This window comes from Arctopsyche grandis, chromosome 8 (assembly GCF_051622035.1).
Source record: "Arctopsyche grandis isolate Sample6627 chromosome 8, ASM5162203v2, whole genome shotgun sequence".
NCBI lineage: Eukaryota > Metazoa > Arthropoda > Insecta > Trichoptera > Hydropsychidae > Arctopsyche > Arctopsyche grandis.
The window spans coordinates 2297964-2313030 of record NC_135362.1 but is presented as its reverse complement, the minus strand read 5'-3'; the positions used below and the strand labels follow the sequence as shown (position 1 = coordinate 2313030).

Genomic DNA, 15067 nt, shown 5'->3' with positions numbered 1-15067 from the left:
AAAAATGAATATTGTAAATAATCGACGGGTCAAGTCAGAGATCATTCTTTAATTATTAGATATTTTCTGATTAGAGTGCGTCGTTTTTAACGCTGTTTTAAACAAAAATCCATAAAATAATCTAATTTTGTGTTAATGTCCTCGAATAAAAAAAAAAAATTGTTCATATAAGACTACCGGATAAGAAAATATTATAATATTTAAACATTAATAATGAGTACATTTACGTTTCATAATTGAAATAATAATTCAGTATAATAAATGATCTTTATATTATTGGTGCCGTTGATTACAGTTGGCACAGGGTTGTCAGACGTCCCTATTTGAAGAATTAGCAAAATTATTTTATATTATTAGAAATGTTGACCTTCTCTAAAGATGTCTGTTTATTAAACAAATTTTTACTGAAGCAAACGAAAAAAAGCAATGTATGAGAGATGGATAATATTTTTTAAAGATCATTCCGCTTGCGATAATATATATAAAATTGTGGCCCACATCCTCTCAATTCTACATTCCATTGCAATTTGCGAAATAATATTTAGTCTAATGAATACAATCTGGAGAATGGAGAGAAACAGATTATTGATAGAAACCGTAGAAGCTGAATTAATGCAATTGTAATGACGTTAGAACATTTTTATCAAGCAAAGCTGGCGAACATATTTTAAAAAACTTTTAATAAAACGATTGCATAATTTTTTGCATTTAAAACAAAATGTAATTCCTGTAATTGTATCCAATATATTTTATTAACTGTTTCTGATTCCTGTGGATTATTAAGTGACTACTTTTTATATGTTCTCTTCTACATACATACATATATACTTATAGTGTATGTATAATTTATATATGAATGTATGTACTTATTTATATATGTACATTATAATTTAATTTCAAATATTTTTTTCTTAATTTCTTCATTAATTCTTTAACTTTTTTTTTGATCGTTCGAAATAGTGAATATCTCGATCTGTGATTTTGAAAATCTGGCAACCCTGGTTGAGCACAAGGAAATCGTTCCATGAAAGTTTTAGTTATATTAGATTTGCTTAAACATTTATTATGATTATTATTGATCACATTAATCAATAGTTGTTAATAATAACCGAATTTATCGTGAACATTGACCGTATTGTTGCGTAGGGGTGGGTGGAGGATCCAATTAAAAGGCCAAAGTCGTTTCACAGCATTTATTGGTGATTAAGAAGATACACGCACTGGCAGTGCTTCGTTCAGAATGTCTTGATATCGCCTAAGTACCGCTTTATAACGGGTCGGTTGCTCAAGGCATCTTCAACGTCCGGTTACTTCCCTATTGTTTAGGTATGTCCCCGGATATGTATTCCCACAACACCCAGTCCCACGGTATCGGTCACTTCTGCAAAGGGACTAATAGCGGCCACTTCGGTGGCCATTTTTTAGCTTACATGCACTTAGAGTCTAGAGATAATCCTTGAAACCAATTATAACGGTCACACAGTCTCTGGGATGCTACTCGGCCTAATCCGATTGCAACTACTCGGCGGTGTACGTAACAGTATCATATAAACCAAGAAAGAAGAATTTGTATGTAAAATAATAAAAAAAACAATCTACATGGTATTTTTGTTATATTTTTATTTGTATTAAATAATGAAAAACAAAGGAAACAATATATTCACATGAAATATTATATTAAAATTAATGAAACATGCTAAACAATTGTAAAACAAAATGTAAAATATTAGCTTGTTATTGAATTGTTATAAATAAAAATAGAAGTACAATAAATGTCAGTCGATTCAATATATTTTTCATCGAGGATCCAGAATCGTCGTCAATAATAAATCCGTTCAGTTATTGTCTTGGCTGGGAAACCAAGATTGGCACGCCTCGTTCGCAATTTCACACATGGCCGACAGAGCTTTACCGACTGTATCAAAATCTAAATAAAATAAAAAAGTACAACGTGTAAGATTGATAGTTTTCCATCGACCATTAATCATTGACAAATTCTCACCCGCTGGATTTCCACGTTTCCCAAAGATCGATCCATTGAAGGGTGGTTTCCTGTATGTGGCCTCGGCTTCCGAAGATAGCGTTAGCACGAGCAACGCCACCAGCAGAAGGCACACAGTCGTCTTCAGCATGATTCTGTCAGCGAACATTGTAGTTTTGTTGAGATAGAAGAATCTGGTAGTGGAGTTAGAACTGTAATCTCCACTTGCTGAGGAGGCCTTTGATCGACTGTGACTATGGTGGTGCGGAGATGTCGTTTTATACTCGGCGGTGTTCTCCGGGGAATGGATTCTATCATGGCTTGGAATTGGTTCGCTGATTGTGTTAGTTGTACGTCTGAGAGAAATTGGCCGTCGAGATCAATACTATTTCACTTGGGAATGTGTCATAATTATAATATAATAATATTTTTATATTTTAAGACATGCCCTTATCTGGAAATGGGCCTCCAAGCTAGGATTTTTGGAAAACATTTTAATTTTTGTGTATTCAATTTATTATAAATATTATAGAAATGCGTCACAAGGGAATTTGTCATTATTATCTGAAGCCGAATAAAAACAGAAAAACCTATTTTCCGTTTTCATAATAATCTGAAAGTTTTTTTACCCAACTGAAACGTTCATTATAAAATTTAGTGGGTTATTTCATTACTTTTTTTTTCGAAATTGCACATTGTATTTTACTTTTAATCTTTTTTTAAACCATCAAATTTATTTTTTGTTGATTTCGTGCAATTTCTGAATATTTTGGTTCATATCTGTTTTTAAAGTGCAAATCCAGGTCCATTTATTTAGTCCACAGATTACTTAAATGCAATCTGCTTTAGGTCATCGACCTTAGAGAGTCTTTAATTAATATTATGTATTAGATGTGTTATGAGCATTTATAAGAATTGTAAATAGGTTTTTGAGCTCTTTTTTCTATAATACTATGATTACTAACAAAATTAAATTAAAATTGTAAAATAGAAAATGATCAGTAGAACAGTAGCTATTAAAATCGATATAAGATGTATTGTGAACATAATTTAGTAATAATAAAAAGCATTTAAAAACCAAAATCAATGTATTTAGTCAATAATATTCCCTTCACTCAGTAGAATTTTTTTGTAAATTCTTTAGTATGGATGTATTTAGATACATACATACATACATATGTATTTTCAAAATGTATTTTCAGTTGTAATACATATATTCCAACTGGCGTTTTAGGTCATTCATATTCGAATACAATTCAACTAGTAAATTATATCTCCACAAGCTCAAATACACTTTCAACAATGTGCGCCAGTTGTAATATAACAGTTGAGTTTTGACAATTCTGATGTTTTTACAAATGCTTTATAATGCAATTCAATAATATTTGGTAGATATTACAAATAAGTATTACGATACATCTAAGAATGTGTTCTAAACAAATATGTGACTTTCCAACTCAATTTACTAGTCGAGTGACGTTTTCACGAAAACCTAACCTCTCAATCTAACCTGGAACCAACTTATAGTTGAACTGTATTTTCAGTTGTAATATTTTGACCAGATAGAATGTAATTCGCCATAGGAATCAATTTACGTTGGTTATGTAGATGGAATATATTCAAATGAGTCAAAATATATTACTACTATAAATACACTTCAACTATACCAGGTTAGATGGAATATATTTCAACTAGTCTAAATGTATTACAACTGGAAATACACTTCAACTGTAACATATGTATACAAATGTATGCCCAGCTCGTCGCCCCCCACCTTCTAATTCTGGGTACCCAGGCTAGAGCCTTAGCTAGCTATATTAGCTTTTTTTTATATATATATATATATATATATATATATGAGCTATTTTAACAGGCTTGTATTATAATTACAACTTAAAAATTACAAAATAATATTTTTAATATTTCATTAGAACTATTGTATTATACATATAATAATATGATAAAATCAAACAAATAAAGCATATATTTGATTAATGTGTTTAGTTGTATCGTTTTTTAAATATTTAATAATAATCTCTAATACATATGTACGTATGAAAATGGAGAAATCATCATAATTAACCTGGTCTATAATATTTGACGACTTGTATTTAAAGTATTGTGTGCTTGAAATCGTACTCTTATACATATGTACACTCTTAATTGGAAGTTTACTAACATTATATACATATAAATACCATCGATAAGTATGTAAATGTAATGTATAATATAATAAGTAAAGGGCGGCGAGTCTCGGATGCTTTTGCAAATAAGAATAGAGCGCTCCATCAGTATATAAAGCAAGAGAGCAAAAAAACATGGTTTTTATAAGAAATTAACAAAAGTGAATCATTTTTGTGCGAAAAGAATCCATCCATCGCCAAAGACTAATAATAAGTACAGATGCGCCCTCACTCACCGAATTTGGACCCAAAAGAAGTAATCCAACGTATGCCGTACAAACCAAGGTAGCAATAAGCCCCAGTAGTCGTTCTTTGACCGTAGTGAGATTGTTTTTTCTGCTATTTTTCGAAAATGCCAACGTGTGCAGTGAAATCTGATTGTAATTACGGTTCGGTGATTATTCCGCACAAAACGATCTCGCAAACGTCACTAAAATCTCGACCTTGGAACATCTGGTACCCGAAAATTCCATCCATCGAGACTCACCCAAGTAAACTATCATACTAATGAAAACTCAAGTGCCATATATTCCGCATTCGCGATTTTCGTGGCAACGAATGTCGTTTGCGCAATAATCCGTAATTACATTAAAAAATAATCAATAAAAAGGTTGTTATCACGTACCATAGGTATTTACATTTATTATTTCTTCAAATATAGTCGTATTTGAACATAATTTTAATAAATTGACGTCAAAATTACCACCTTATTTGTCTACATACTATCTATAAGTAAATTAATGAAATATTCACTTTAACAATGAAATTCATAAAAGTAATTTATTTGTATTTGCCGATTGTATGCAGTAGGTGTTATGAAAATCTGAATTCAAACAAAAGACTGGACTTTTCCTTGTTTTATATTTTTTACTTACCTCTTATACAGTTCACATGGTTTTCGTGTAAGGGGTCATTTTTTATATATGTATATGTAGCTTAAAATATTATCAGGAACATGTATAAAAATTAAAATGTTTCAATTATTATGCATATTATTTATTTGAATGTCAATAAACCCATATTTATAAATAATACAACATATTATATATATAAAATAATCGTTTCTAAACAAATCATAAAAACATCTGTCAAATTGAAACTATTTTATTCGATTCCTTTATTTTATTTTAGTACAACTAAAGAGCATCAATTTATACCAATCGCAAAAAATGCGACCATTAAAAAAAATCATAAACAAATAAAAAAATAACATATACGAGGGATTTACATTTTTTATACATAGCTTACAATTATTCATTTTAAATAATACGGAATCATATTGTCGCTTCAGCCGTGATTGCTCGTTGATCCTTTATAAACTTAGCCGGTGGTTTTATATAATAATATTGTATACTCCCCCTCAACAAATTTTAAATCACAATAATTTCCAGCCACAAGATTAAATACAATGTTAATTAGTGCTAAATAAAAGTGTATCGTTTTGAAGTTTGTTATTTAAATGATGTTGGAGAGCCGGGATCGTTGCTGATGTGTCGTTTCACTTGTTTTCTTGGTTGGGAAACCAAGATTGGCAAGCCTCGTTTGCGATTTCGCACATTGCGGACAAGGCTTTTCCAGCTGTGTCGTATTCTGTAAAAATGTAAAAAATATATTACCATTTATAACCAACAACATACTTAAACAAGTAATATTGTATAAAGTTTTCTAACCTCCAGGGCTACCCCTCTTTCCGAATATGGATCCGTTGAATGGAGGTTTTCTGTAGGTGGCTTCAGTGCCTGATGTGAAGGCTAGCACAAGCAGACAAGCCATCAGAAGACAAACCGTCGTTTTCAGCATTACTCTTTGTCCGAACACCATCTTTGCTAAAGAACTGCGCCCAAATAAATAAGTACATTAATATCTCAAACAATGTATAGAAATTATATTATGTTACCTCACTTTAAAGTTAAGCTTGTTGACTACGAGCTGTTGTGGTCGTGGGTCGACTGTGATCTTTCTGCTGCCGGCTGCCCCATTTATAGTCCACTTGAGGGTGGTTCGGGGGATGACAAGTGGGCGGAAAGCTCCCCCCATCTTTCAAGCGCGCTTCATAATTGTGTCATAATCAATTTTGAAAGCGTCTGGCGAAAAGGGAACACAAATGAAACCTTTACACTTAACGGGTTTTAAAATGACCGTTATCATGATATTCCCCAAATCTATTATGACGTATGTGTGTACATACATACCTCTTATATTTTGTGTAAACAAATTAAGGTGGCCATTTTTTCAAATTCAAAATCAGGATCACTTTTCTACAAAAAAATATTTCTATATATGTATTTCAATTGGTAATTGGATTATTGAGAATACGGAATATTTGGCATTCGAGTTCTCGCTAGTATGATAGTTATCGTTAGTGTGATGGACTTTTCGGCTGCCAGATGTTCCGTTATAGAGATTTTAGTAAATTTTGGGCGAGCGATTTGTGACCAATAATCACCGAACCATTTCAATTATTAAAAACAAACACTGAATTCATTTTCTCGAAAGCTCTAATAAAATTCTACACAAGACTGGTTAAAATTATACTTGGTGATTAGCAATCATTTTAAAGTTTCGTTATTTAGTTGCCACATATGTACATAGGAAGATCCGGTAAACGGATTATTCCGCAAAAAACGATCTCGCACACATCACTAAAATCTCGACCACGGAACATCTGACACTCGAGTTCTCGTTAGTACAATATTTCGCGCGAGTGAATTTCGACTGATGGACGATTGATGGACATTGATTCACACTCCTTATTGTGGCATTGCAACGCATGCCGGATTCAGCTAGTTCAGCTAGGTTCACTTTTACCGAATTCCGGTAAAAGTGGTTCACTAGGATAATTTCGTGGATCCATATGATAGATCCAAATAATGACATACGCAAAATGTGGAAAATATGTGGATGCGTGTGAAAAGAAAGATGAAGCGTCAATTTGGCACAACGCGTGCCCGTTTTGATTCATATTTAGATGAATTTGTGGAATATGTAGAATATTTCCGTACGCTGCCCAACCGTCCGAAATTATATGCGAACCAGCCAGTATATGTCGGAGTATTTCATCAAGTAAAAGTCGAGTTAATTCAGGGCACGGCAATACTATTGGCATCGCAAAGAGTAGCCAATCACAGGAAGGAGCGGGTCGTCCGAGCCTCGCTCCGAGCCTAGAGGTCCGTCTCAGAGAGATGTAATAAGAATAAAGGGGCCCTTACGAATAAATAATTGTTGTCAATTTTACGCGGTACGTATCTATAAATACGCTACATCGCACGGAATAAAATCGGATAAATTTACTTATAAAAATGTATCCCATGTTGTTTATTGTGTGTTTTTGAACGTATTGTGCAATTTTTACCGATACTTGCCCATATTGCGAGTAATATAAACAAACAGAGAAGTTTTTATCGGACATACGTCGAGCACCAAGCGTCAAACACAACTGATGCTAAAATTATTTAGATCTGTCCGTGGACAGAATGTCACTTGTCAACAAAAGAACACCTAAAGCCACTTCTATTAATATTACATTTCTCTGGTCCGCCCTGTCGAGAATTCCGACTTTTACCTATACCTATATTTATTTATTTTTTACATATATACCAGGAAGGCCTTACAGGTAAATCCCAATGCGCCTTCCTGGCCAATTACAAATTACAATTACAAATTCAAATGCAGCATTTTTATTACAAGTCGTTGAATTACAAGACACTGAAAAACTCGCAAATTAACGAGACATCTATGAATTGTACATAAATTCTATTGTACATCAATCAAACTTCAAATAGTGGTGACATAGTAGGTAGGAAGGAAATCAGAGAAAATTGGCAAACTCTGATAGGAAACGATCAACCTGGAGTCACAAATCCAGGTCTGACCAACAGCATACTCTGAAAAATTCATTTTCATTCGAGGCCCGGCCCAGGGATCGAAACCGGCACCTTATTGACGCTAAGCAGAAGCTTAACGACCGAGCTATGCTGCTGGCTAATATAAAATTATAAAATTGAATGTCTGTGGAATGGGAACGAGAACGGGAAGGGAATTGCACTCCTTATTGTGGCATTGCAACGCATGCCGGGTTCAGCTAGTAAAAAATATAAAGCGTGGAAATTAAAATGAAAAAATGGGGGGCACCCTTTGATATTTTCATACGTAGCTAAAGTAAGCATAGTATTTCAGGTCGGCGGACAATTTCAGGTCTGTGCGTATCAATCTAGCGATAATGCAATCAGAGTGGACGACAATGGACCGGAGCGGACCGGAGCCATCCCGAGGGGTGGTCAGGCCTTTCGCCCCCGCTAAAAGCCACCACTAATTGGGTTTTGTTCGGACGCCGTCGTTCATAACTCAATAAATCACACGTAAATGGTCAAGTTTCAAAACGGGAGCGAAAAAATACTCGACAAAGTGGATATTCTATATCGAAAACGGTTCAATACGATTCTTAACTTGAAAATGATTCCCACTTTTGGAAAAACTATTTATCAGAGTCATTAAATAAACGTAACTCCGACTTTTACTCTATTTTTCCACAGTCTGGCTGAATTTATTAAATTATAGTTTTTTATTTATTTATTTAATAGTTTTGGACCATTGTGGCATTACAGAAAGAACCTAATGCGCCACAATGGCCTACATTTGAAAAATATATAAAAACATGATATAAAAACAAGTAAACTGTAAATAAAGGAAAAAAGCAAAAGCAGAAAACATGGTAAAATAAAATAATAAAAAAAAAGTAACAAAAGGAAAATAATACATCATTCAGAGAGAAAAAAAAAATAACAAAAGTGTAAAAATCAAAAATAAAATCCATAAATCCCATTCTTTGTTTACACTGAACAAAATTAAAATAGTATTGTAACGTTACATAGAGAGACGCCCGTAGACCGATGACGTCATGGTGACGCCGACCAATGGTGGAGTCGGGCGTTGCGGCCAATGGCTGCGCCAGACTCCTTGACCAATGATAATACGTGTATGCGCTGAGCGCTCTATGATATAAGTATGGTACGCTCTCGATCGGTGGCATTCGGATCCTGGCCTCCACCTGACGAGCAGCTAATAAAGACTTGGAACCTGCCTGCGTGTTTTCTTGTACCTCGACCTGACTCCACTTACCTCTGAATACTCTTCAGTATATAAAAATGTACAAAGTAGAAAGAAAAAATAAAATAAAATAAAACAAAATATGAATAAAAAATAAAATCACAGCGAGGCCCAAATGGAACAGAGTAGATTAAGATTCTACTCATACATCACATTCAAATTAAGAAAGTAATGATGAGCGCAGGTTACCAGATAAATATGTTAAAATAATATCCGATAATCTACGCTCCCCAAGGTGGAAAATATCACATTCAGGGACAGCAGCAACGATTTCATTGAGAAGTCGAATAGCTCTTGGAATAGGAGCCATTCGAAAAAGAACTGTGTGAGCAGCAGGTACAACCATCAAATGATGTTGTCTACCACGCACATAATTATTAGGGACATAAAGTCCCAACTGTTCCAGCAACAACGGGCATGACGTATTACCACGCAATAGCTGGAGAACGAAACGAATTAACAAGAAGTTTCTCCGAAGTTCATGGGAATTATACACAAGCATGCCCAAAAGGAAATGAGTAGGATAGAGATATGGGTAGTACCCATACTCTTTCTTATAAAGAAAACGAAGAAATGCTTTTTGCACTTTTTCGATAATAAGAGAGTAGTTTGCTTCATGCGGATTCCACACAATTGCATTATACTCTAGCTTACTTCTAACAAGCGAGTTGAAAAGCAAGCGAGAAGACAAGGGGTTGGAGAATAATCTAGCAAATTATATATAGTCAAATTATATTATAGTCAAATTGCCTTTTTTTCCAATTTTGTTCATTTGATTTTTAAATGCTTTTTATTATTACGAAATTATTTTCACAATACATCTTATATCTATTTTAATAGCTACTGATCATTTTCTATTTTACAATTTAATATAATTTGGTTAGTAATCATAGTATTATATTATTCTAATGTTAATGTACAGCATAATAGGAAAAATAGCTCAAAAACCTATTTACAATTAATTTTGTTCATACATGTGTTCCATTATCATAGGTTTTATCCTGTTTGCTGCTGGCCAGACCTTGAATGTGTGACTTGGGGCTTGGATACTGATTTGGATCTATACGATCCTACTCAGACCTACGGTATACCTTTTTAGGTGCTACTTTAGTATGCGGTGTTTTTTTGTGAAAATATTGATGAAATAAAACAAAAAAAAAAAAATCTTAGCAGCCAACAACTATTTATTTAAAGGTCTGACCGCACTATACGGCCGTCGACTGCTGCAATACGACACAACACGGCAAAGTTGATACAAAAGGCAACTCTGTCGCGTGACGCATAGTGCGTTATATCTCATACAATTTCATACAAACAATATTTGGCCGCACACCGCCGTTCGTGTCGCAGACGCATGGTGCGGTCAGACCTTAAGGGTCAGGATAGGTTAGGTTAAGTTAAGGTTGGCCCTATTCATTTAAGATTAGGTTGTTAGGGTCGGTATTATTCAGTATCAGTGTCACATGCGGGAACTGAGACCGCATATTAAATTACAAATGTGACGGTAGATCGCATACTAAAGTAGATATGTGAAGGTAGACCGCATACTAAAGTAGTACCCTTTTTTTACTAACCTTTTCTTAGTTCAGAATTGATTTTGTCGTCTGACGAAGTTTGGGTTCTTATCCGATCGTTTTCAAACTTTGCCATTTTACTCGGTTTGGTCATCAATATAATTACTTATGATAACTATTTATACCCTTGTTTGATGCATATCATCTAATATATAATTTCAAAAGAGACTTTGTAAGTATGTAATGTTGGTTGGTAACATCGAAAACAAATCAAAATTTCTATGACGACAATTCGATATGGTTTTGATTCGATATATATTTTTTTCGATTCAAATAAATTTAATAAAAAAATAAATAAATATTTACTATTAGATTTTCCATGTTTAAGTTGTTTATATTACAAATACTGAGTGAAGCCGGGTAAATCAATTAGTTACTTATAACCAGCAGCGTAGATCACTGGCCAGCGTGTAAAGCTTTCAATTGTGTGGTCACGAGTTCTATACCGTATGCTGCTAGTCAGACCTTGGATGTTTGACTTCAAGGTCGATCGTTTCCTATCAGAGTTTGCCAATTTATCTGATTTTTCATTGAAACGGTTCCAACAAATTGACAACTCTGTCCCACCCCTTTCGCAAAAATTCGAGTTATTCAGCATCTCGATTTTAGCTGATTAGAAAAGGCTGCAAAAATTTGTCTATATATGTCTCTATGGCTGTTAATCGTTTGACAATAGATGTCGTGTTTAATAAATGTTTATACATATTATAGTATAGGATTTACATCTTATAACGGAACATCTGGCAGCTGAAAAGTCCATCATACTAACGAGAACTTGAGTGCCAAATATTGCGTATTCGCGATTTTAATGGCAAAAATTATCTTTGTGACCACCGCAATGTGACTAATAATCCAATTACCGTAATTTTATATATCTCTGTATTTCCTCTTCTTTATTACCGGACATGTTAATGATTTGACCTAGATATAAATCTTTTCCAACTACTTCTACCGCCCTAATGTAGTTGCAAAGCTTAGATATTTAATTCAAGAATGCATAATGATAATAACACTGTTCGACAAATGACGACTTTTAAAATGTTTCAGAGACGGGATATAACTTTTCTTATAGATCTATGCCCAGTGAACACGAATCTGGTAGTAAAGTGTTGATTGGCTCGAGATTCGGAGATATATGTGTTTTTTAAATCGCGCGATTTTTCTATATCTTGGTGTTGTTCGGTCGATTTCTCAAAATCTGTTAATTTTCTGTTCAAAATGAATATTGGAATCTAGAGTCGGGTATTTTATCTTTCATTTGTAGTACTTTTCAGCTTTCAAATCTCTCTAAATAGTCGTCCAGTTCAAATCAAAAGTCAAAATGACGTATTTTCACTTGTGATTTTTTCCCACTGTTAATACTATATTATATTGAGTATTTTCTATTGAAACATGTTTATTAGGATAGTGTTCTGGCCACACTATTTTTTGATTTCGTTTAAAAGGGTTAATTGGATGTGTGGTGAATTTTAAACCGGTAAAATTGTGACCAAAAACTTCGTATTAGTAGAGCACAAATTTGTGTTGTGTGCGCTGCATCATTGTACGCTGCATCATGTGCGTCATTGTATACAACGATATAGTGGTCACAAACTTTTTTCAATGTGTTTTTAAATAATTTTATAATGAAATAATTAGAAGATTTGAATTTTGGAACTTTGAATTTTGGAATTTATTCATAATCTTCAAATACTTCTTCTTGTTCTTCTTCTTGATCTTCCTCTTCTTCTTCTTCTTCATTCTGGGTGTAAGTAAATTGCGCAAAAAGTGATGTATCGCATGTCTCCTCGTTGATATCAAACGAATCCTCTACTGTTGGTGATTCAACATTAGAACACGACCAGCCTTGACAATTTGTACATGCGAGAGAACAAAACAGTCCAAGTTTTTTGCAACCACATTTAGCACTGCATCCCTTTTTACAGTTGCAAAAAATAGTTCTAAGCAGTTTTTCCGGCGCAGGTGGGAGTAAAGTGTGAATTGATTCTAATGTATTGTTGACCAACTTCCAACCCCAGTCTTTTGGGTCTAGCTGATAACCAAGCCACACTTGAACTTGGTAATATACCCGAAAAAGATGTTGATGAGCAGCAGCTGAGGTTGGAGGAAGGCAAGCTAATTGCACTTGTTTTTTATTTCGAGTGTTTTTAACGAAACATCCATATCGATACTTATCTAAGCAGGTAGCAGGTAGGTAGGTTTAATATTTCTCGTGCAATGTTGACGTACGTACGGAACATATTTATCTAAAATAACGTTGAATGTTTCTTCGCTATCCCACACAACGCGGTGTAGTATGTAGTATCCTCCGTCAATGATGTACGTCGTATTAGTGTTGTTAATATCAATATTTACCTTTTGAAAACAATCGTAAATAGCAGACTTCTGTGTTTTACGCACCCCGATGTCATCAAACAAAGATAAAGGGTAGGGAGCCAATTCATATTCAAAATATTTCTCTATTTCATCTTGAAATGCTGCAGTAATACTCATGCGCTGGAATAAACGTGGCGTACTAATGTATATTATGACGATTACAACTTTTTGAATCGTTATACCTCAGAAACGGTGGCTCTTGGGAAAAAAAGTATTAATACATTTTATGATCTACAATTTTTGTCTGAGGTAATTTTATGATAAAACTTACCGTTTTGCTGAAAATCGTGAAAAACCCACATTTTTGACCTTTGACCTCAGGTAAATTTTTTTCCAGGTATCAGAATGATGACGAGTTTTGACATGTCATTTATAATTATGTTTTGAACAATTTTACTCATTTTCAGCTTGTTGTGAATTTATGTACCTTCACGCTTACTTTTTGGTCTAATTTGACCGGACTAAAAGTTTTTAAGCATAGAAAAAGAACGGTAAATACGCGAATATGTCACTTTTAGCCAGCAGTATGGCTTAGCAGTATGTTTAACACCAAGTGATTAGTGGGTTTGATCCTCCATACTGCTGGTTAGATTTGGGGGTATTTGTGACTCCAAATCTATCGTTTCTTAACAGAGTTTGCCAATTTTATCTGATCATTGTTGAAACGGTTCCTCAAAATTGGCAAAAAATCATCTTTCTAAATCCACAGATGTCTCAATGGATTAATTCTGTAATTAATTAATTAATTGTTATTTCGTGTTCTTCAGCTTCTGGAAATACAGTGATTTATGTAATAATAAAATGCTGCATTGTTTGTAATTAATTGTCTAGGAAGGCGCATTGGGGCCTTCCTAGAATATATCTATGTAAAAAATAAAATAAAATACTGAGTTCTCGTTAGTATGATAGTTCATGTGGGTAACTCTCGATGGATGGAATTTTCGGGTGCCAGATGTTCCGTGATTGAGATTTTAGTGACGTTTGCGAGATCGCTTTGTGCGGAATAATCACCGAACCAAAACCCGTTGCTAATTTTGACTTAAAGATGTCAAATGTTGATATTTTTGATAGATGAAACCCCAAATGGACTGCATTTATATAAATTCAAATATATATTTGGATAGTTGTGAACGTCCATCAACAAGCTACAGCCCCAGCCTGAAAGTGACGAGGATAAGGATAGTGGGAATGCAATAAAGTAAGACACATTTCATGAAAATTACATTTATTGTTTATAAAAATAGATTACAAACAAGCAACAATATTGATATTGGCTCAATCGTGTTATTATCAGATGTATAGATATCGTTTTTTAATAACATAGTACAGTAGATATAAGTTGGGAATTTCCAAACTGCAAAATACAACATATTTGCGATAAATAAAGCAAACATTTAAGGTTCACGATTTGAATGTTATATATAATAACAACGTAGCGGGGAAACATGTTTTGCTATCTACGAACAAGTTGGCTCAAGAGGGTCAAACTTTTAATTAGAAATTAATTGTCAACATAAAACATAAGGATAGAGCACTTGTTTTCCTCGTAGTTTAACAACATGTCCTCAATACGGCTAGTTTCACACGCCTCGAAGGCATCATGCTGATGATCAACGGTGAATAAAATTAATAAAACATTCTATTTATAGAGGAAATAAAATTAACGAGAATTAAAAAACATTACGTAAACTAATTTGAAAAAAAATAGTTATATTTTACAGAAAGAAAGAGAGAAAAATACATTTTGGCATTTTGCATACAAAAATATCTCATATACATTTATTATCAAAAATATTTTTAAACAAATGCAGATATAAAATGAAGAAAATCTTTATAATAAGTGTGAA

At 33.6% G+C, this 15067-nt stretch overlaps 3 protein-coding genes across 3 annotated transcripts in view; all 3 read right to left on the bottom strand.

Annotated features, from left to right (window-relative positions):
• The window catches only part of LOC143915612 (uncharacterized), an 854026-nt gene that overhangs the window by 242039 nt on the left and 596920 nt on the right, over positions 1-15067 (bottom strand). The gene's annotated exons all lie outside the window — the stretch shown is intronic.
• On the bottom strand, positions 1806-4641 carry LOC143915605 (uncharacterized). The gene is made up of 3 exons (XM_077436313.1): positions 4625-4641; positions 2003-2337; positions 1806-1927 (listed from the first exon to the last, which is right to left on the bottom strand). The coding sequence occupies exons 1-3, from the start codon at positions 4639-4641 to the stop codon at positions 1836-1838; spliced, it is 444 nt and encodes a 147-aa protein (XP_077292439.1). The 3' UTR covers positions 1806-1835.
• On the bottom strand, positions 5663-6201 carry LOC143915603 (neuropeptide IMFamide-like). The gene is made up of 3 exons (XM_077436310.1): positions 6062-6201; positions 5835-5998; positions 5663-5754 (listed from the first exon to the last, which is right to left on the bottom strand). The coding sequence occupies exons 1-3, from the start codon at positions 6199-6201 to the stop codon at positions 5663-5665; spliced, it is 396 nt and encodes a 131-aa protein (XP_077292436.1).